General features: G+C 36.3%; 4 protein-coding genes across 5 annotated transcripts in view; 3 read left to right on the top strand and 1 right to left on the bottom strand.

The window, feature by feature from the left end:
• The window catches only part of rundc3b (RUN domain containing 3b), a 29326-nt gene extending 25143 nt beyond the window's left edge, over positions 1-4183 (top strand). For both annotated transcript variants that reach the window (XM_084088238.1, XM_084088237.1), the window contains one exon: positions 1382-4183. In XM_084088238.1, the coding sequence (XP_083944364.1) occupies positions 1382-1527 (146 nt within the window). In that variant the 3' untranslated portion in view covers positions 1528-4183. The remainder of the gene's footprint in view (positions 1-1381) is intronic.
• Positions 4184-4575: 392 nt separating this feature from the next.
• Positions 4576-12255, bottom strand: slc25a40 (solute carrier family 25 member 40). Its single transcript, XM_084088239.1, has 11 exons — positions 11985-12255; positions 11761-11868; positions 10294-10353; positions 10104-10210; positions 9938-10005; positions 9718-9842; positions 9441-9614; positions 8610-8719; positions 8364-8445; positions 8189-8269; positions 4576-5611 (listed from the first exon to the last, which is right to left on the bottom strand). Exons 2-11 carry the CDS (start codon positions 11858-11860, stop codon positions 5478-5480), a joined length of 1041 nt encoding a protein of 346 aa, XP_083944365.1. The 5' UTR covers positions 11861-11868; positions 11985-12255; the 3' UTR covers positions 4576-5477.
• Positions 12256-12509: 254 nt separating this feature from the next.
• dbf4 (DBF4-CDC7 kinase regulatory subunit) lies at positions 12510-17989 on the top strand. The gene is made up of 12 exons (XM_084088126.1): positions 12510-12786; positions 13005-13168; positions 13830-14021; positions 14317-14367; positions 14482-14551; positions 14655-14731; positions 14980-15025; positions 15145-15190; positions 15275-15406; positions 15490-15595; positions 15686-15801; positions 17055-17989. Exons 1-12 carry the CDS (start codon positions 12747-12749, stop codon positions 17854-17856), a joined length of 1842 nt encoding a protein of 613 aa, XP_083944252.1. The 5' UTR covers positions 12510-12746; the 3' UTR covers positions 17857-17989.
• A 1109-nt stretch (positions 17990-19098) lies between these two features.
• The window catches only part of adam22 (ADAM metallopeptidase domain 22), a 59829-nt gene continuing 59313 nt past the window's right edge, over positions 19099-19614 (top strand). Inside the window, 1 exon segment of the mRNA XM_084088039.1 lies at positions 19099-19525. Within this exon segment, the coding sequence (XP_083944165.1) occupies positions 19393-19525 (133 nt within the window). The 5' untranslated portion in view covers positions 19099-19392.

Below are 19614 nucleotides of genomic sequence, written 5' to 3'. Positions count from 1 at the left end.
AAAATGTTTTGTTTGGAATTGTTAATTGGAAAAATGAGCAATTACACAAAAACAAAATATTCTTAATTAATCTTCTTTTTTTGTTAACAAAATTTTATATACATAAATGTAAATTTTCAGGTCAGAAACCACTTTTCTATGTTTTGCTTACTGAAGTACAACATTACTTTGGGACTATCTCTGACTCATGTAACAAGAAGGCTTTAAAAACAATTGAAATATGTAAATCTTTTAATCTTTTCCTTTGATATGTAATTTATTTATTTTTTTTCTGATTAGTTATACCCCTGTCTTTTTTTGTTTTGTTGTTGTTGTTTTGTTTATTCGTTTTATATTGAGACTGTTTATATAATGTTTTCAATAATAATAAATAAAAAAAATAAAATAAAAAATATATATATATATATATATATATATATATATATGAAAACCAGATATTGTAAGCTTGCAAATTATATATAGTTTGTCAATATTACTTTAGGTTTAGACTAAGATATTATTGTTTTAAATGTATAATTGCAAACATCCCAACAGTGGGACAGTGACAGTTAAGCAGGCATTACAAATAATAGCGTATAAACAATAAAATAATGTATAAATAAATACCTTTTTTAAATTAGAATAATTCGATTTTTTGCATTCCAGTAACGAGAATTGATGGGACAAAATATAAATAAAAAAATAGGAAAAAGTCAATGGTCCTAAAATAAATGTGCTAAATATGTTAAATATGCTAAATATGTTTACATTGTTTTTTGCTTAAATTACTTACAAATTCACATCAATGAACAACATTCATCAATGAATTGTGGGGTAGAGTTTCCAGTGTTATTTTAGAATTATTTTTTTATATATATTTAAATGGGCTTTTATTTTATTTAAATTTATTATTTTACTTTAATTCAAGTTTTATTTATTTTGTTATGTGCTTTTATTATTTTCATTAATTTTTTATATTTCTATTTATTTACTTTCTCCTTCTAATTTTCAAATTTTTCCTAGTTTTTCTTGTTTTTATTTTATTTTTTGTCATTTTTATTTCATTTATTTTATTTTATTTTATTTTATTTTATTTTATTATTTCAGTTGTTTATTAACAATAACAACTTGCGTGTCTTTGTTGGTATACTGCCTATTTTACAGTAGCAATTGAAGTAGGTCATTACATATTCCATGCCTACAGAACATTCACAAACTCCGCACAGCACACAGAAACCGTACTGTAGAAATAGTATAAAATCACCTACAAATGTTCCTCTCTGTTGCTCATATGTTGTGTCTACTGATCTGCCTTTTGCCTCTTTAATAACATGAGCCTTGTGAAATGATATTAGTAATGTCTCCACACTCTACTTCAGTGTGTGTATATGTGTTTTCACAGGGAAAGAGGATACTCCATCTCTAAGGGGTCTGTGTGGTTCGTTAACCTCAGTGGCCAGTTACAAATCTCTGGCCAGTCTGAAGTCCAGTGAGTATCTGGCCAGTCCAACAACAGACATGACCAGCCCAGGACTGACCCCGTCCTGAACACAGAGACAAGTATGGACATATACACGCACACAGGCTTACGCACACACAAACACACCGTCCTGCTTGAGATGGTGTGGGCTTCACATTAAGTAGAAGAATTGAAAATCTACCCATCTTCAGAGCTTCTAAGAGACGTTGGAGAAGATGACACCCCAATGCCGTCCTGACTGGTTTTAGTTTCATTTGAAGCGCAGTTTCATTTTCAAATGTGAACATTTGGTCGTTGAAGTCCATAGCTAGTGTAAGCATTAGTGAATATTGAGCATAATGAATCACGATGAACGACAATCTTGACTCAGGACATCAGTGAATTTCAGCTATTTGTGGAACATCAACCTACCCAGTTCAAATGACTGCTGTTTTTACAAAGGCCATAGACAAAGCTTTTCCTGCTGTTTTATTTTTGTGCTCCTGTTCTTAATTTGTCCTTAACACAGGGTCATTGACCCCTGCTAAACTCTGACTGGCCTTCAGTGGCTCTGTCCTGGAAAATTATAGTTTATAAAAAGCCTAACACATCATAGCACATCTCACAGCTATACTAGCACAGATATTTAGGAAACTGCAGTTGTCTGTGCCAACGGCCAATTTATGATGATGTTTCATTATTTTATTTTATTAATTTAATTTATTGCATTGCCAACTAAAACAATCAGCTTAAACTTAAAACAGCCTTAAAAATGTTAACATAAATGTATACAGTAGCTGTGATATTCAATAAGAAAAACATTTAGAATGTGACAATTTTATCCGTTTGAAATTGTTGGGATTGTGAGAAGTGGGTGTTCTGTATTAGAATAGAGAAAATTGGATGATGGAGCTCTAAAAATATAAAATTGTCTGATAATGACAGAGAAGTGTGAACAACAAATATTGCTTTGTTCACTTCCCATCTTTTTGTCTTTTCAGGGTTTCTCTTACATTTCTCTGGTGTGCTTAATGTGGATGTTAATACATTTTTTTTTAACACAAGTGTTTGAGATTCACTCTCCTCTTACATTGGGAGGTCTTCCATATTCATGAGTTCTGTGATTTACATATTCATACAGCAATCAAACATCAGTTTTGCACTTTTCCCCACCATCACTCACAGATAGTGGCTAATGTGCGCTGGTGAAAAGCATTGCCATGCATTTTTATAATAAATAAGAATGTGGATGATAAATAATATGATGTACATTAGACTGGAACAAATAGTATTCAGAATCTACAGCGAAGATCTTGTAACTTAAGTTGTAATCGTCAGAAGTAGGGTTGGAAATTTAATGGGAAATTTGTAAGTAAATGCTGTAATTTTCCTACCTCCAGAGAAATTCAAGCTTAAAGTACCACTTTGTTTTTGCAAATCTCGACTGTTTAATGGAGCTGTGGACTAATAGGCCAGTAATGTTCAGTAAGATGTTGCTTTACCCATCTGCCACAAAAATGTAATGTCTTTTAATTCTTTTCATTTGGAGGCTTTTCTAAATACGTGGTTTGTTTACTAAATTAGCATGTTTTAATGAAAATACAGTATTTCATTAGATTTTAATACATTTTAGTCATTGACAGCCCCAGTCTGAACCCTTTTATAAATGGTTTAATTTTAGAATTAATTGTTGTGTTTGAAGTTCAAATTAAATGGACCACTCCTAATACTGCTGCTGATAATTACAAAAATAATTAACATTTAATTGAACTAGTGTGATTTGATCATAAAAAACAGAGGCATGCCAAGCCATGAGTTGTGTATGAAAATAATTGAATATATTAAGAAATGTATATGATTACTCATCATCAGCGGACTACTAACAGAAATTCCAGGGAAACACATATGCAGGATTCCCTTTGTTGCCTCTCATTTGAAATAGTCTTGTTGGCTTGTATGTTGCCTTGCTGAACATCCATGTTCATTGTGTTCAAGAATGTCTCGTCTGCCTGCCTTTTACATGTGAAACGCATGTTTTACACTGTTCAGAGCTAGTTTTTTCAGAAGCCCAGTACATTTTACATGACAGATGTACTACTTCAGTAGTTTCCGCGGATCCCTATGAACGGGGATTGTTTGACAACGTTGTCGTCTCTACGTGAAAAACTTTTCTGTATTTAGTTCAGAAAATAGTTTCGTTGTCATATAAATGTTCCCTTTGAAACCCATTTTAAAAAGGTTGCGGTTTCAGGCCCCCAAAACTCCAACTAAATGAATGGCTAAAATGAATAAAGTTTTCCATTTTTAGTTGAAAACGGTGTGCTGTAAATGGCCCCTAAATGTGCATATCAAGTGTTATTTTTTATTATCTTTACAGCACTGATTGATCTAAAATGTGCAGTTAAAGTTATTTTACATGCATTTCAGTACTTCAGTGTTACTTTTCAGTTTTGTTTAGTCTTAAATTTGAGAAAAGTTAACACTTGTTTGAAACACTGCAGAATTGTCACCTTTACAGACATTTTTGAATGTATTTGTTCCTTTTTTTTTAAATCTGTTTTTGTGATTAAGCTTTCTTTCTCTTTAATTTTGTTGCACTGTGACAGAAATGAATGGGGTGAGAATGAGGGCACACAGATGAATATCATATATTCATTATAATTTAACCTCAATGTGTTCAGTCAAATTTCACTTTGTCCTCATCTATGATTATGTTTTTTTCAATAAATTTAAATGTAAATACAAGCTTGGCTGAATGTCTCATTGGCTATTAACATTATCACATCGCATGTTTTCTGCGTTTAATGTCCTATTACCAATACAAATTAATTGCAATATTGTGTAAAAACAGAATGTAAACAAGAGATTGCTTAAATTCTGATTTTCATTACACTGGAAATGGAAGGTGTGGCACATTGCATTATGGGATGCAGAATGCCAAGTAGTGTACTCGGTTGTAAACTACAGACTTTGGAAAATGTAAGTCATTTGTGCTTACAGAAAATGAGCATACTTACATTACATAAACTACATTTTTGCAGACTGCATGAGATCTTACGTGCTCCTCCTAGTTTAAGCAACATTACTAACAGCATTCTGGATCTGATTGAATAAAGAAATCAAGAGTCAAGACAACGTGATTTTAAATAATTCATTATTGAAGTACTTAATGTATTCATTTATATACAGTGCAATTGTTGAAAAAACTGTTAAAAGTCAATATTTAGGCATAGGGTTAGGAAATATATTATCATTTCAAAATCAGTTACTTAAGTGTCATCAGTCAATATGGCCTTCACACAACAAACAGCTTCAGGGTTTTTTGGCACCATTCACACATAGAAATAGCTGAAACACCACTAAGACTTTTTAAACAACTTAAAAGGTAGTAAACTTAAAACGGGTAGAATAAAATCAATCAATTATTAACATGACTGATGGGAATACATTTGGTGTTCTTCACAGTAGATAGACGTATTTATATGGTAGGGTTTGTTTCATCACCTTTAATCAAAAAATAAATATCAAAATGCAAATTTTAAATTCCATCTTGATTTTCAACTTTTTGATCTAAGATGAAGTATAAATCTCTTTTAAATATTTACCATAGAGAAAGTAAAAATGTATTTGCAAATACATTGTGTATTTACATGTATTTACAATACAAATGTCACAGCAAATCTATGAACTAGATTTTTCTTTAGACAAGGGGTGCTTCTCATTTTTAATTTGTGCATCCTTGCTTCCTTTCCTAGCTTTCCAGCTCCACCCCGCTTAGGATGCGAGGGAAGGATGCAAAGATAGAAAATGAGGACAGAGGCTTGTTTGTATATTGGAATATTCTTGTCACTTCAAAGCGTCATCAGCTGCGCTTAAAGGATCTGAAGGACAATGGCCCTCCATAAGCAGGACTGGACACCCCTGCTTTAGACAGGCAGCAAGAACTAATGCATGATAGGAAAAATGTGCAGTAATCTGTGGTTAATTTATCTGGCCTGTGATCAAGAGTTGTTCTTATTCAGTGGTTTGCAGTGTGAGATCATGCGCTGGGCTGCAGTTGGGTCACCCCCTGTTTCTGCTGGTTGTATCTGCGGAAGAAAGCTTTTCCGAACTCATATGTGCTGATCATAATAGCACATGCCGGAGCCACTTTAATCAGCCTTGGCATAAAACCTGAGAATGAGAGAAAGTGCACTGCTGAGACATCTAGTGGTGATTTGAAAATCAAGGTACCAAAAAACATAACTGAAAACAATCCAGAACCATATAGTAAGACTAAACAACACACACACTATATATATATATATATATATATATATATATATATATATATATATATATATATAAATGTTTTTACTGGCTCTTTTGATCAGTTACTTTTATCCCATATATAGAACTATAAAGTAAAACTAAAACACACACAAACACATTATATATATATATATATATATATATATATATATATATATATATATATATATATATATATATATATATATATATATATATATTATTTCAAAAACATTACTGATCCCCCTCCAAATGTATACAAACAGTTGCAATCAAAATTATTCAACCCCCGTTGCAAATCAGGTTTATTGGAAAAATGTACAGACTTTCAGCTGTTTGCAATGAACAAATTAAACAAAATTAATTGAAATAGCTCAACACAACAAATGTTTCAAGTGGTTTCACCTGTAAATGCAACTTTTAATGACTTCTGCAGTCTCAAAATTATTCAACCCCTTCATAGCAAGCATTTTTAGTACTTAGTAGAACAGCCTTTTGCTGTTATGACCTGCTGCAAACGAGATGTACAAGCAGACACCAGCTTCTGGCAGCGTTTCTGAGGAATCTGAGCCCGTTCCTCATGAGCAATGGCCTCCAGTTCAGTAATATTCTAGGGTTTGCTTGCTGCAACCGCCCTCTTCAAATCCCACCAGAGATTTTCAATAGGGTTCAAGCCAGGTGACCAGGTGACTTCCAGGACTTCTTCTGCAACCAAGCCTTGGTGGAATTTGAGGATTGCTTGGGATCATTGTCCTGTTGGAAGGTCCAATGAACGCCCAAGCTTCAGCTTCCCCACTGATGGCGTGATGTTTTCTCCAAAGATTTCCTAATACTTCAATAAAATCATTTTGCCTTCCACACGCTGCAGGTTTCCAGTGCCAGAGGATGCAAAGCAGCCCCATCGCGGCGACACTTTGACAGCACTTAGCTTAGCCCAGTTCATTCATTAGGGAACAAACAGAGATGAAGCTAGAAGCGACCAAACACCTCCACGTTTTCACTATTTAAATACAGTTACACGAGTAGTTACACGACCAAGTATGGTGACACAAAATAAAACGTGGCGCTTTTCTAAGCGGGTTAAAAAGGATAACTATAATGTATGGTGGAATAGCACTGGGAGCACTTCGACTCTGCGCAGTAAAACGTCACTCCTGAAAAATCCTCTCCCCCTCACTTCTGTCATTAGAACCAACGTGACTTTTTACTGCGCAGAGTCGAAGTGCTCCCAGTGCTATTCCGCCATACATTATAGTTATCGTTTTTACCCCCTTAGAAAAGCGCCACGTTTTATTTTGTGTCACCATACTTGGTCGTGTAACTACTCGTGTAACTGTATTTAAATAGTGAAAACGTGGAGGTGTTTGGTCGCTTCTAGCTTCATCTCTGTTTGTTCCCTAATGAATGAACTGGGCTAAGCTAAGTGCTATCAAAGTGTCGCCGCACGCCAGAGCGATTGAATGCACGCACTGAGACGAGAGAGATATGTATCAACTCGTCTTAGTTAAGGGAATAACATAGTTTAATATGAAAAAACGGTGGAGTGTTCCTTTAACTGTAGACACAGGGTTTCTTTTCAGCATATGCTTCATTTTCTTCTTCCTCGAGACATACCGCTGATCCATAGGGCCGAAAAGTTCCAGTTTTGTTTCATCACTCCACAGAACAGAATCACAAAACTTCTGTGGCTTATTTATATGATTTTGAGCTTTTCTTGTGCTTTTGGGTCAGTACAGTAGAGGTGTACGTCTTGGAGTTCTGGCATGCATTTAGTCCAAGCCTTACTGTGCAGCTGAAATCTCAGTGCCTGTGGCCACCAAGTCTTGCTGCATGTCTTTTGCAGTTACTCTAGGGTTTTTCTGAACCTGCCTTCTCAGAAATCTGGTTGCAGCCGTTGATAGCTGCCTTTTTCTGCCCCGTCCAGGTAGTGTAACCACTGTTACTTTAACTTTGAACTTGCAAACTATGCTATTCCAACTGTGTCTCTTGGAACATTTAGTGCCTTCTCTATCTTTTTGTATCCTGTTCCTTGTTTGTGAAGGGCAATGATATCTTCTCTTAACTTTTTGGACCATTCTTTTGACTTAGCCATATTTCTAAGTTGCAGTCAAACGTGACACTCAACAAACCTAACCAGATATTTCATGTGTTCTAGGTCAAGCACACCTGGTGCAACTAATGAAGCCCTTGATTAAGACAACACCTTTTTTGCAGATTGTTGTGAGGGATTCTATTAAGAGGGTTGAATAATTGTGAAACTGCAGACGTCATTAAAAGTTGCATTTTCAGTTTATTCTGCGGAAACCACTTGAAACATTTGTTGTGTTGAGCTATTTCAATTACTTTTGTTTGATTTGTTCATTGCAAACAACTGAAAGTCTGTACATTTTTCCAATGAACCTGATTTGCAATGGGGGTTGAATAATTTCGATTGCAACTGTATTATATAAATATATTTACCTGCAAATAGTCCTGATACTCCATTTTCAGCAACTATCCTTTTCATCAAATTATATGTGCTGGAGGAAACTTGTGTGGACACTACACAGAGAATACTACACATTAATGCCATATACATGTAAACAGAAAGCTGAAAATCTCAATGATGGAAAATGACATGAATTTTCATACTTACATTTCTTTGTTTGCAGTTCACCCAGTTCTACCTGTCGTTTTGTCTTGACCACATCAAATGGCAGTGTGACGATAGATGCAATCTAAAACAAGAAAATACAGGACACATTAGGACACATTTTCATTTACAATACAAATGTGACGTGGCCAAATACGTCCTGGATACATAAAAAATGTTTTGCGTGTTAGCATCAGTAAATGGGGCCCATGCGAGCTCTGACGATGCAGGTGTAAATCACAGACTCACCGATCCAGAAAGCGCTCCAGCTGTGAATGTGATGCTAAAGGTTGGATCTGTACAGCTGTAGTATTCACAGAGCCATACTTTACCCTTCTCATAGTTAAACCAGTACATAGCTGAGGAGAAACACAGAAAGTCAGATAAGAAATTAGGAAATAGCAGCAAACATGACACATTCAAAGAGTCGTATGATTTGCTATTCCGTACTACACTACCGTTCAAAAGTTTGGAGTCAGTAAGATTTTTTAATGTTTTTTTAAAGTATCTTTTACTCACAAAGGCTGCATTTATTCGAACAAAAATATAGTAAAAACAGTAATATTGTGAAAAATGATTACAATTTAAAAGAAATGTAATGTTCTGTATTCCTGTGATGGCAAAGCCTCATTACTTCAGAGTCACATGATCCTTCAGAAATCCTTCTAATATGCTGATTTGGAAACGTTTCCTATAATTATAAATGTTGAAAAGCAGTTGTGCAGCTAAATATTTATGTGGAAAACAATATTCTTGTATGAATAGAAAGTTCAAAAGTTGATGAATAGAAAGTTCTATAATATTAATTTATAACAGAAATCTTTTGTAACATTATAAATGTCTTTACTTTCACTTTTGATCAATTTAATGCATCCTTGATGAATAAAAGTATTTATTTATTTCCAAAAATCCTACTGACCCAAAAGACCCAGACTGGATATTTTACAACAGTTTCGAAAACATCCATCACAATTTACAGTCAGAACTATCAGTTTTATATTAGTTTTTTAGTATTTAGAATTTTGTGTTTGCAAGTGCTTCAAAATGTGAACTCTGTAACGTGAAGGCTGTGCGTTTCACCTGAGAAGGGGACGTCTCGGAGCAGCGTGGGTCCCCAGCCCCTCCACAGAGACCGCCAGCCCTCGCTGTGCAACGCTGACCGGATCACGGCACTCAGCTCCCGGTACGACTGTTTCTCAGCCTGCATCTTTGTGCGGATCAGCTCCAGGGGGCTGATTACTGTGGCCGAGCCCACTGACACATTCAGAAAACTCATATGAAGCCGGGTGCACTTTGATTTAGAAGGTCAGCATGTGGAGAAAAGGTCAAACACTTAATCAGTGGGGCTAAACATTACCTCTCGCAATAGCGCCGGCAAACAGTGGTGCCAGATCCGATCGGTCTCCCATCCTGACTTTGAAAACAGCACAGAGCTGATCGTAACATGTGAAATAGATCACGGTCGCAGGCACCGCCATTATTCTGCAAAGAAAAACCATGGCCTTACACGTGTTAAGGAAAGGTCAGTTGGGTTCAGACAGCAGCAAACATCTTCAGAAATGTAATAGAAAACTCACAGTGTTGGAGGAAGGCCACTCCAAAGTGATCTGATTCCTTCCATACGTATAATCTTAATAAAGGCATCCTGGAACAGAAGAACAAACAGAGCATTTGAATATGTATTTAAACAGTATCATATGGTGAAGAGAAACTGGACTCATAATTGTATATGGTTTAGCTTACCAAAGTGCCATTGAAACGACCAGGTGCTTTGTACCATGCCTTTGAATTGCCGTTCTCACAGACGCATATATGATCCATGAGGCCATTACAGTACACAAAACATTTTCCTGCCAGTCATCAAAAAATTAATAAGAGGTTTCAACCACATCAACACCTGACTTCATTTGAACAGAAAGCAGCTCAAGCATACCTTTGGGAAAAGGATTATTTTGTGCCTGCAATCTGATCTTCACCACATCCAGAGGTGTTACTGTGAACATGAAGAAAACAGCAAACATTATTATTATATTGCCATGTTTTTTATTGTAAAAAGAAAAAGTGTCTGATAAATGAATACACTCATTCAAAGGTTTGGGGTTATAAGGTTATAAGATTGTTTTATATTTCTGAAAGAAGTCTCTTATGCTCTGAAATAGATAGATCCAATTCTTAATATTATTAATTCATCATTGTTATTAGGGTACGTACCAAAAACCTTTAAGCTGGCTGTTATTAACCCTTTTATTATAAAAACACAACTTGATCCAAGGGAACTAGTTAATTACAGACCGATCTCAAATCTCCCTTTTCTGTCAAATACACTACTAATCCTCACAACTGTTCCTTCTTAGAGTGAAAAGGTATCTGCCAGTATTTCCAGTCAGGATTTAGACTGTATCATAGTACTGTGACTGCTCTCATTAGAGTTAAAAATGTATTTGCTTTTATCTTCAGATTGTGGTTGTATTTCTCTATTAGGGTTACTGATTTTAGTGCTGAATTTGATACTATCGACCACAACATTCTTTTGAATAGACTCAAATTATGTTGGCATTAGTGGAATTGCATTAGCATGGTTTAAATCATACTTTTGACCGTTATTAGTTTGTAGCAGTGAATGAAGAGATGTCATACTGATCATAAGATCAGTATGGAGTGCCGCAAGGGTCAGTACTAGGACCTTTGCTTTTCACCCTGTACATGCTATCCTTGGGAGATATCATTAGGAAGCATGGCGTTCGTTTTCACTGATACACTCATGATACTCAAATCTATTTTTTTTTTCATGCCCTGACGAAACAGGCTACCAATTGACAAAATTAAGCTGGTCCAAAACGCAGCAGCTAGAGTTCTTACTAGAACCAGGAAGTATGACCATATTAGCCTGGTTCTGTTAACACTGCACTGGTTCCCTATTAAACATCATATACATTTTAAAATCTTGCTAATTTCATACGAAGCATTAAATGGTTTAGCTCCCCAGTACTTGAGCGAGCTCTTAACACATTATAGCCCTTCAGGTCTATTGTGATCTCAAAATTCTGACCAGTTGATAATACCTAGAATATAAAAATCAACTGCAAGTGGTAGATAATTTTCCTATTTAGCACCTTAACTCTGGGACAGTCTTCCTAGCATTGTTTGGGAGGCAGACACACTCTGTCAGTTTAAATAAATATCAAGCTGTTATTTAGCAGATGCTTTTTTGATGCAAATAGATTTACTGTACAGTATTATCAATGGTATTTTTAACAGAAACACACACAACATCTAAATTATGAATATATTGTTTTTGAAACAAAATTTATTGTCAATGACAAAATAAGTAGTTACAAAAAGGCATCTAACTATATTATTCTGTCCCACTACGTCGCACAAGTTAATATATTTATCTTACCCAACAGTGACGTAATAACTGCCCCAGAGCAAGACGCCATCATCTGCTGGAAGGGTGTAATGTCCCCCTTGGGTCCTGGAGAACTTTTCTGAGAGCTCATCTCAAAGCCTGCGATGTAGATAAAGTTCATATTAACCTGGATTCACAAACTCTGTTGACTTCAATCTGTAGTGACTGACAGCCATGTGCCAATAATGAACCTTGTTAAACAAGCTCACACTTACCTTGCAAGTTGCTCCTAATAGATCTGAACACATAAACAGCTCTTATTGCATTGACCTTTATCCGTTATCATTACAACGGCTGAGTTACCAAATTATGTAAATAGCTAAACAAAAAAACAACTATGTAAGCCCGAAAGAAAAAAAACAATGTCATCAATGCAATCCAAAAATATTAATGTATTCACGTGATTCATTGAGAGTTTCACGCTACTACACTAGTGTGCGCCATTGCGTTTCCTCAACAGCATTACATGACATGTGTTTATCGGGTAGTGTGTTTCGGAGCAGCAGATTCGTTACTTCCGGCTATTTAAATTTCGCCATTAGACACAATAGAACACTCATGTACGTAACAATTTATCTAAGTCATATGTTATATATTTAACAGTAGTTTTCTCATTTATATTCTACATAAAATTCAGGCTGTTTATATTAGTGTAATTGACATTAGAATATCAACTATTTGTGGCGTCGTTTTTTGAAATATCAAAAAATATACGTCGAAATTCCTTTCATGAATTCCAAGATTGCAGCAGGTTTTGTGGGAGTGGAGAGACCTCTCGAGCGGGAAAATGGAAAGGGGCTCCGTCGAGTGTTTGTTATGAAAACATTTACAAACAGTGGAGCCATTTAACGCAGTCTTGTGTTTTTAGCTTAGTGTTTTAATCGAGCAACACGTTTGAGTAATGCTGCTATATGTGTGCGGTATAACTAGCTGGTTTAGGCTGGTTTAGGGCTGTAACCGTTAGAACTAAAAACTCCATGATGAAGCAAGAGTCTTTCTCCAGGTGTAAAGACCGAGGTGTTGTGAATCTTTTTAAATTAACTTTCTATTGACCTGTATCGCAATGTTTTTTGTTTTGTTTTTGTTTTTCACATAAAAGTAGCCTCTGATAATAACGCTTTAAGAAAATTGGCATGCTTTGTTGTTCAGTATATGTACTAAACATGTATGTCTGAATATATGTAACGTTATATTTTGTTTATAACGGTCTAATTGTGCTGTATTGATCTTCACAGATTCAAAACTAGAGGGATATAATGGCGCATCATCTAAAAGCAAAATTAAACCAGGAAGCGATGCTCTTCAGAACAAACCCTTTAAAGGGAGAATATTTTATTTGGATCTGCCATGGAATATGAAAACACAACTCTTGGAAAATGACATCAAGACACTTGGTGGTGTAAGTGCTGTTTCTTGTCTTAACATTTAATATTTGAGGCTATTGTGCACAGTATTTTCACATAGAAAGAGAATGTCTTAAATTAGTAAAATTAGACAGCTGAGTTTATCTGCAAAACTATAATAAGCTTTTGGAAGTGTACACACTTCTCTTGATTTTAAAGACTGCAATTTCATCTGCTTTATTTAAATAGTGTATTATGTTTTATCTCTGTTTCTGTGTAAGTATAACGTGATGATACCGGTAGTCTGGAACTTAATGGGATACTCCACTTTAAAATGAAAATTCTGTCATCATATACTCACCCTCATGTTGTTTCAAACCTGTATGAATTTCTTTCTTCTGCTGAACAGAAAGGAAGATATTTAGAAGAATGTCAGTAACCAGACAGTTTCTGGTCTCATTGACTTCCATAGTAGGAAAAAAATATACTATGGAAGTCAATGGGACCAGAAAATATCTGGTTACTGACATTCTTCTAAATATCTTCCTTTCTGTTCAGCAGAAGAAAGAAATTCATACAGGTTTGAAACAACATGAGGGTGAGTATATGATGACAGAATTTTCATTTTAAAGTGGAGTATCCCTTTAACTCATGAGGATGTTGACCATGCACATTTCATCACAGATTAAGTAACTTTTTATATGTTCTGTTTATCAGACAGTGGAAAAATTCTTCAGTAAGGAGATCAAGTATCTCGTGTCCAGTAAGCCGGAGGCTCGTTATGCCCAGCGTCTCCTTCCGGACTCCCCAGCTCCCAGTCCGGATTCGGGCGTCAGCTCTCCTCATCCCGGCAGCAGGAGGGAAAGCCACAGGCACAGGGGCAGCTCTCAGGGAGTCACAGATGCGACTGTAAGAAGCAATTCAAAGTTTCAAACAAGAGTTTACATTTTTTTTTTAACATGTATTATGTTAATAATTTACTATAAATTGATTTGTGATATTCTGCAGTGCTTTAAATATCATCAGAGTTAATGGAAACCATGATTATTTGCTGAATGCAAATGCATCCTTGCTGAATAAAACTATTAAATTGTTTTAAAAAAAGAACCCAAATCTTACCGACCTCAAACGTTTGAATGTTAGTGTGTGTTTAGTTTACTGGGGAAAAACACTTGACATGTTTTGTTGTGCTGGAATTTCACAGGCTGCTGTAAGTCGAGGCAAATCTCTTGTTGAAAGAGTCGTTAAGGAACAAGTGAGTCAATCTTTATCAAGCCTTGTTTGTTTGTGAATGAACTCTGTGCAGCAGTCCTGAGTAGTTTATTAGCGCTCTGAATGAGTGATTATGGGGTTTTCTGTTCTGTTAAAGGAACGTGTTCAGATGAATGGGATCCTGGCCAATGCTGTGGAATGGGGGGTCAAAGTCCTGCATGTTGACGGTATCAACATTATCACCATCAATCATTATTAATGCCTGTGTTGTTAGACAAGTGATATGTGGTTTCAGTATTTCACAGTGTTTCATGCTTGATGTCCAAACAGATGTTATTTCATACGTTGACAAGAAGAAAGCTAAAGTAATTGCAGTGAATGCCGCTAATCCAGTGATTAAAGGAGCTGTGAGTATTTTTGTTTTTCTATCATTTTTCTATTCTTCTTTTGACATAAAGAACCAAATGAACAAGTTTAAAATTCATCCATTGAAAAACCATATTGTTCAAAGTTTTTGGTAATTTATTGCCCTGTTTTAAAGACTAAGCTACAGCATTTGAACTTATTGATTTACTAGACAATTTCGCTTCTGTCCAGGGCTGCATATATATCTGTTATTTCTGGGTATATTCAGTTTATTGCGCTTCATTTTTAGGCTCGCATTCAGCACACAGAGAAAAATACTTATCAAAGACACAATGGTAAGAACAAAAAAGAACCAATCTGTTTTAATTTGCTGCATCTTCCAGTAGAAAAATGTTAATTGAACACATTAGCAATGCTTTCATTCATTTTAATTAATCATTTTTTTTATTTCCAGCTGGAAGAATTCGTCGACCGTTTATAAAAGTGGAGGACTCAAGCAGGTGTGTTTTCTTAGTTTATTTTCTTGTGTTTTACCTTTCATGTTATTGGTCCAGTTTCATAACAACCTATAATGGTTTTTGCAGGCATTATCGTCCCCTCTACCTTCCACTGTTCAACATGCCTGTGTGCAACCTCCGCTCTCTTCCTCCCTGCAGTCCGTTCCTGATGGAGGAACATGGAAAAGATGATACGAAGAAGAAACAGAATGAGCAAAGGTAGAATGAGCATCACTCACATGCTATGATGTTATTGTCAGTTTTTGTGTGCGTTTGTAATGAGAATCGGTGTTTTGCTTTAGGTCTGGAGGGGAACGAGGGACTCGAGGGAAGAAAGAGAGGCGCAGAGAAAAGAGGAAAGGAGGTTACTGTGAGTGCTGTGAGGTCAAATTTGACAACCTAAAAGCGGTACGTGCTGAGAAAAATAGTCACTCACAATTTTTAAGCTCATGCAGCAGCAAAAACAGTGTCTGACCTGTCTGAACTTCTGACCACCAGCACTTGGAGAGTGAGCAGCATCAGGCTTTCTCAAAGAGTGAGGAATATAGAGTCTTGGATCGAGTCACCGCGGGACTGACCTGCGACCTCATGAACATCAGCACGCACTGTAGAAGGTACAAAAATGTCATTACAATTATATATTTCTTTAGGGCTAGGTTGACAACATTAGCCTAGTTTCCATTACAGATTTGCGCAAAACTTTACCCAAATTTCCCAAATGTCGATAAAAAGCTATTAATCGTTTCATTAATCGATGTCATGCGACTAAAACATCATTTTTTCTTCTCACGATAAGTCATTCCAAAAAACATGGCAACGGATGCTAGTAGGTTTAAGTATATCCCAGCCATTATGAATGGTCTACTTTTACATACGCCAGGTGACCTGTAAATGCGAAAAAACTGTTTACATTGCAGTTTTCGAGGTATTCTTTTTTCGAATTGCCTGAAAAACCACCTCATGTGAAAGGTAAACACTTTTTTTGCGCTATATGGGAGTTTTTGCGAAATGGACTTGTTTCCATTCTGCGTAATTTTTAATTTGCAATTTCCATTTGCGCAATTTAAAAGGGTAATGGAAACACAGCTGTTGATTTCTCGATTTTAATTGATCTTCATTTTGATTAAACGATTTTGATTCTTAAATTCCAAAATCAATCTTTTAGCCTATGTTGTTTTTTATTGACGCATCAACAAAACTTTACCATTATTTGTTAGCCTGGTTAAAACCAGACCATTCTCAGTAGTAACTGAGTTATGGTCTGGCAAAGCTTCATTAATAACTCATTTCCAAAGGGGCGTCACCAACGGACGTCGCTCAAATGCCTCTGGGCACAATTGGATAGACCTAAAACCAATCAGAGCGATCGTCATCGTGTAAAGCCATATGCTGCGTCCCAATTCGCCTAGGTTACACTACGCCATAAAAGTATGTACTTTTTTTGTGAAGAAAAGATTTACTTTTGAATGTGTAGCAAAAAAGTAGGCAAGCTTTGGGACATACTACTTCGTCATCTTTATCGGCCGGATCTGTCGCGTGCATCCTGTCACGTAAACTGCCCTGTCAATCATCTTGTCACAGTTAAAATCCTCTATTAAATCTAATTTAATTTCCTACCGTTTCGGAGAGAAATGTAGTAGCACGTTCATTTGCCAGTGGGTCTTTCATGGAGACTGTCCTCATGTATTTGCAATTTGAATATAATAATGCATTTAAAAGTTGGTGCGCTTCACCAACGGACGTCACTCAAATGCCTCTGGGCGCAATTGGATAGACCTAAAACCAATCAGAGCGATCGTCATTGTGTAAAGCCCGCCCCAACGTTTCTGACTGTTACTGACACCATGTCAATGTCTCTCTGCCATAGGGTGAAATGCAGTACATCAACCCCTCTTCTGTGTGCTGAAGCCATGTTGCCAGTAAAGGAAGATGTGGGATCTGTGACTGGTGATTGGAAACAGGAAAATGAGGGTTCTTTGCTTTGGGACTCTACAGCAAAGCACTGTCTCTCAGAACAGACCATAGGAAAACCTCTGCTGGTTCGCAAACGCAGCAGGGGCCAGTGTGAATTCCCTTCTAGCAACAGGGACAGCTTGTTTGACCAGTCCGACATTCCGGAGAAGTCCCAGTCCAAGCGTGGATCCTTTGAGTGGGAGTTCCACTTGCGATCTGCTGTGCGGAAATCTGAAGGTGCATCTTTTCTCAGCAGAGAGCAGAACTGTGACTCTAATGCACTTGAATGCAGGACAGACCAACAAACCAGGAAAAACCCTGACACACACCCAGCTCAAGAGTTCAATGAAAGAAACCAAGAAACAATAACTGGAAATGAATATTTTAGGACTAACTGCAGTGAAATGTATACGCAAAGTATGCCTGAAAATCAAGTTAAAAATTCAGCTCTTTGGCCTTTAGCCAGCACAGAACCCGAACCGGACCGTGACAGCCCCTTTAATTCACTGCAACGGAAGGTTCGGAACGTCAGACCCAGAAGAAGAAAGCAAGTACCAGCCTTGCACATTGAATCTAGTAAAGAGAGAGAATCATTGGGCTCTCTTTCACTTGTTAAACCTGTACAGGAGTGTGAGAGCCCCCCAGTGTCTCTCCCGGACCTGTGGGATCTCTTTCAGTCCAGTGACAACATCGATGAAGACTTTAAGGGTTTTTGAGATTAATGCTGGGTAGAAAAAATGGAACAACAACAATTGAACAATTGAGTGGATAACACATATGTATGTGTTATAAAAGTTATTACTCTGCCAAATAATATATATTAATATATAAATAAATAAATATATAGTTTTTTAGTAGAATGGAAAAATGCATTCTCACCATACAGGTTTTAAAAGACAACTTTGATTATAGACTGGAAAAATACATACTGACTATATATAGGGAAAAATGAGTGGAGCTACACAGCGAGTATGTACATTTATGTTGTGCATGTTATTGAAGTATATAACACCCATGATACTGTCTTGAAATGATTTCCTGATTCCTATATTAAAGTGAAGATATTTTTTACATAGTTTTTTTTTCTTTGTTTTTGTGTCTGTGTATCATGGTTATAAGCATAAGTCCTTGGCACACTTTTATTTTAGAAAACTTCTTACTTGGCATGGGTATCTATTTTTTAAATCTCCAGATTGGTTGGTCCAAACTCGGTGTTTCAAGCCTTCAGTACAATTAACATTCAGTATACAGTACTTTTCAAATGTCTGGGGTCAGTAAGATATGTGTATAATAAATTAATGCATTTATTTATCAAGGATGCGGTACATTTATCAAAAGTCACTAGAAAACAGGCTTTTAAAATGTAAAATTATTTTACAATGTTACTGTTTTACTCTGTTTTTGATAAAATAAATGCAGCACGACGAGCATAACAGACTTTAAAAAAAATTAATAATTTGACCAACCCCAAATTTTGAATGGAACTGTATGTAGTCCAATTAACAAATGCATGGTATTAAGAATAAACAATGTGTTTAATCCCAGGACATGGTTTTAAAGAAATTATAAAACCTTTGGATTTGTTTTGAATGACTTTAAAGATAGCTATCTTTACTGGTTAATGTGAAAATAAAATTATAAGTGCATAAAGCATTATTTCCTGGTGTAAATGATATACATTATTGCATACTACCAATATACATTATCAAGGATTTAACCAAATGTCTGGCGTGGCTATGATTGGTATGCATTATGTTCTACTTCGTGGTAATATATTAATAATATGGTATATATCCATTAATAATTGGTAATATATCCACATCAACCCCTGTGTTTGGCTGTTCTTGTGCTCCATACGGGATCATTTTGAAAATGACATTTTCTGTTTGTCGCAGAAGGTGACAGCAGGTGGAGCGCGCACTACACTACCCGTCATCCCGCGTGCAGATCGCTCATGCATATTTATGAGTCGTTTCTGCAGTGAGGCGGCTGGACATTATTGATGTCTTGCTGAGGAGGTGGCGGTTTCTGCTCGGTGGAGAAAAAAAAGGGGCCTGATTTTAGTTTTCCAGAACGCACCCGCCTTCGACCAGTCATCCGCCCGCTGCTCGCGCAACCAGCGTCTCGATGCAGTAGCTGCTCGCGCGTCACTAATGGCAACCAGCGCGCGAGAGGATGTGTGTGCCTTCTTGAGGGAAACTGAAAACCGAGTATAACTTTGGATTTTACTCTTATATAGAATAATTTGGGATATGATTAGCCGCGATTTTATGAACAGAATGGATGCGGGAATGATGCCTCTCCGTGTCGGGAATTCCTTTCTGTGTCTCTTTGTAGCGGTGATGAGCTCTGTGGTCCATACCAGCATCTCACTGCCTCATTACGGTGAGGGTGTAATTTTATTACGTGTTTATTTTATATATGTGTATTTTCTTCACGAAACAAATTCATTTTGAGTTTTTTTTTTTTTATCA

This window comes from Abramis brama (assembly GCF_963993115.1).
Source record: "Abramis brama genome assembly, chromosome: 17".
Classification (NCBI taxonomy): Eukaryota; Metazoa; Chordata; class Actinopteri; order Cypriniformes; family Leuciscidae; genus Abramis; species Abramis brama.
Note: the sequence above shows the minus strand (reverse complement) of the source record. Positions and strands in the feature narration are given on the sequence as shown.

Bases quoted from the DNA above. Each gene is read 5' to 3' on its own strand.
- slc25a40 (XM_084088239.1), bottom strand. From the start codon at position 11,860: ATGAGCTCTCAGAAAAGTTCTCCAGGACCCAAGGGGGACATTACACCC. The intron at 8,720-9,440 runs GTGAAACGCACA...GTTTCTCCTCAG, and splicing joins CCGAGACGTCCCCTTCTCAG to CTATGTACTGGTTTAACTAT. The intron at 8,446-8,609 runs GTGAGTCTGTGA...TTCTTGTTTTAG, and splicing joins CTGGAGCGCTTTCTGGATCG to ATTGCATCTATCGTCACACT.
- dbf4 (XM_084088126.1), top strand. From the start codon at position 12,747: ATGATGAAGCAAGAGTCTTTCTCCAGGTGTAAAGACCGAG. The intron at 14,552-14,654 runs GTATCAACATTA...ATGTCCAAACAG, and splicing joins CAAAGTCCTGCATGTTGACG to ATGTTATTTCATACGTTGAC. The intron at 15,596-15,685 runs GTACGTGCTGAG...TCTGACCACCAG, and splicing joins AATTTGACAACCTAAAAGCG to CACTTGGAGAGTGAGCAGCA.